Raw genomic sequence first — 3,145 nt, forward strand, 5'->3', positions numbered from 1 at the left:
TGAGGAAAAATGTCTTTACTGAAAGAGTGGTTAAACATTGGTTGAAGAGTGGTTAATGCTGCCCAGGGAAGTGGTTGAGTCACCATCCCTGGAAGTATTTAAAAGACGTGTAGATGTGGCGCTTAGGGACATGGTTTAGTGGGCATGGTGGTGTTGGGCTGACGGTTGGACTTGCTGATCTTAGAGGTCTTTTCCAACCTCAATGATTCTACGATTTAAGATCTCCTTTTTTAAGATAAAACCAAGCAAAAACATGTGAAAGAAGGACTGGGAGGAAACGGTTTCATTCCAGGCAAAATTTAAGTAGCATGATCAATGTATGAAATACAGACTGCACTTAAGATTAGACAAGATTAAATTCTTGACTCTGAAATAATATTCTAAAAAATCACCTGTTCCATTAATTCAGAGATTCACTTTGGTCACTGAAGGTGACCAAAATATTTAGAATATTCCTAAAAGTGTTCTGAAAACTTGTGTCAAAATCTGAATTAATATCTAACAGACTGATTCATATACACTGTACATAATAAGTATGAATAATTACAGTACTTGCTGCAGGAGAAAAGAATCCTAAAATTATTTTCTTTCTACACAGTACAATTTCAAGAATTAAACTAGATTTTTAAATCCAAGCATTCCCATGACCCAGGGCCACAATGCTTCTCTGCTTAAAATATCAGGACAAAATTACTACTTTTTATTCCTGACCTTCCGAGATTAAAAGCTAAGTATTGACGGTAGCTGAATATCTCTCTTGAAACAGGGGAAGACGCACAACACTATTCTTAGTGCGACTGGCAAATGAGAGTCAAACTATTCAGAAAAACCAACTGCCTTAGCCCTAGATAATACTATATTGTGGGATGAACAAAACTTTGCTAGGCAGCAATATGCCCTGCCATGTATCTTTATATAATATCCAAAAGTAACAGTGAATGATTTAATAAAAAATCATTCTCTACGGGGGCTCAGAACACAGCAGTATCTACTTTCAAAGAATATCGCAGAGAGAGTTTTTGTTAGTATTTTATTGAATGAGCACATCAGCAAGTAAAATTTTAAGAAAAATCTACACACAGCTTCCTAGAAATAACAGTCCACAATTCCCCCCTTAGTTATCTTTAACCATCTGGTTTTCATATTCCCCAAGCAGCTTATACAGATTTCCCCCCACCTTGTGATTTTTCTGTTTTGATTATTTTAATAAATAATGGACACCACAGGTGATCCTAGAGAAAAATCCACATCTCAGCACTGCATAGCTGGACAACTAAGTTCACTGGATGTCATCATCATCAAAGAGATCTTCAAAATCTAGTCAGAAAAGCAAGATAAGGTAAAATTAACCTTAGAAGTTTCAACTGTTATATATGCATATACTCCACAAGTACAGTTTTTAATTATTTGGATTAAGTACAGAAATAAAGATGAACTAAGTGAATGAGAGTTACTGTACCATCAGTTACTAGAAGTGTAATATCACAGTGGGAAGAGACAGAGAGGAAAGAAAGGCAGACTCAAGTATGTGGGAGTATGCCTCTACCACACAAATTAAACTGCTTCACTTGTACCATGCAAGCTTTGCAATTAAATTCATGAAAGCAAAGTAAAGCTTCAAAGGAGGGGCTTTTATAAACACGATAAGTAGCCATCACATTCAGAGTGGATCAACCATGATTCCCAGACTCCAGAACTAAACAAGTACTAGCGTTATGCATGCAGCAAGTCTCAGATACAGACACTCCTGCAGAATTCTGGCTTTAGGTCATAGTATCCACGCACACGATTATAAATTTTGCAGATTGATGTTCACATTTGTAATTTGCTGTTAAAAATCCCTTCCTTAAAAAACATTTCATTGCTGTGAAGGTGTTAATAACATTTCTCTCTCAGAAAACTCGTCTCGGTCAGACCAGTGAAATGTGTCCGGCTAATCACAGCTGTTCTAGTCATCTTTGGGAAGTACTCTCAACTACTTGGCTTTGTATCTTCTTTGTATATTGAGCATAAACTAACAACATAACTGAAACCAAGTCTTTGTTCTTACAGAAGGAATGTACAAGTGCCATACAATAAACTGAGGATTAATCCTCATTTAGAAGAGTCCTAAACTACCAATAGAATATAATACCACAACCTGATGGGAGAACTTTATGGAAATACTTACTCCTGAATATGCTGGCTCCAACAAAGAGCTAGGTCCCTCACAACTATTGAGAGTTGAACTTCCTTTTTCCCCTGTATTCTAAGTCTCGAGCAACATGAGAAACCTGCTTTATTTCAGAATTAATACCAGTTTGTGACATCAACACCACCACAGCAACCAGATTTAATAACGTATCTGAAATTCACTATTGACATGTCTAAATATACTCCTTAAGAAACATAAAACCCCCCACCTTAGTAACCAAGTGTAAGGTGTTGCATATTCTACCCCTAAGCGGCCAGATACATAGCTGTTCCCCTCTCTAAAAGCAGCTGTATACACTTATATGCATACAGTTGACTTTCAAATGCAGAAGACATAAACCCCAATGTTTTATTTTGCTTTGGATACATATGCATGCATACCTTAAAAGATTAAAGAATTATCTATAACGTAGTAACACCTAGAGACAATTTGTAAAGTTCTGTCCACATTTATATATGTATTTGCGCTGTTTAATATAAGCTATTTGTTATGCAAACAGATCAAGGCGTTTCTCCTTGTAGTGGTTAGCACGCCAAATCGCCTAAAACCTGCAGGAGAGGAGCAACACAGGCATTGTATCACTCCCACCCGCCTCATTGAACACTGAGGCACTCTTACCATAGCGCTCGGTACAAGTGCGGTTAGTGAGAACTTTAGCGACTACCAGGCACCAAAGACATGAGATTAGAGAGAAACGAAGCGAGGTTTCTTTTGATAACTTTCAGTTTCTGAAGCTGTAACCTGGCAGGCCCAAGGCGTTACCATCCTCGCGGTGACCCCCTATCCCCGCACCCCCGGAACGCGACGGCCCTTACCGTTAAAGAAGTCGGCATGCACCGCTTTCTCGTTGGCGGCCAGGTCCATCAGCAGCCCCGTGCTTCCCCCTGCCTGGGAAAGCAGGCGCTGAGCGCCTCCGGGCCGCGGCCGGGCAGCACGGCCCCGCCACCATCC

The 3,145-nt window shown here is 39.4% G+C and overlaps 1 protein-coding gene across 1 annotated transcript; it reads right to left on the reverse strand.

The window, feature by feature from the left end:
* Positions 1-1,013: 1,013 nt before the first annotated feature.
* Positions 1,014-3,143, reverse strand: COPS9 (COP9 signalosome subunit 9). The gene is made up of 3 exons (XM_019473387.1): positions 3,138-3,143; positions 3,010-3,082; positions 1,014-1,317 (listed from the first exon to the last, which is right to left on the reverse strand). The coding sequence occupies exons 1-3, from the start codon at positions 3,141-3,143 to the stop codon at positions 1,280-1,282; spliced, it is 117 nt and encodes a 38-aa protein (XP_019328932.1). The 3' UTR covers positions 1,014-1,279.
* Positions 3,144-3,145: the final 2 nt, after the last annotated feature.

This window comes from Aptenodytes forsteri, unplaced genomic scaffold (assembly GCF_000699145.1).
Source record: "Aptenodytes forsteri isolate BGI_AS27 unplaced genomic scaffold, ASM69914v1 Scaffold278, whole genome shotgun sequence".
NCBI lineage: Eukaryota > Metazoa > Chordata > Aves > Sphenisciformes > Spheniscidae > Aptenodytes > Aptenodytes forsteri.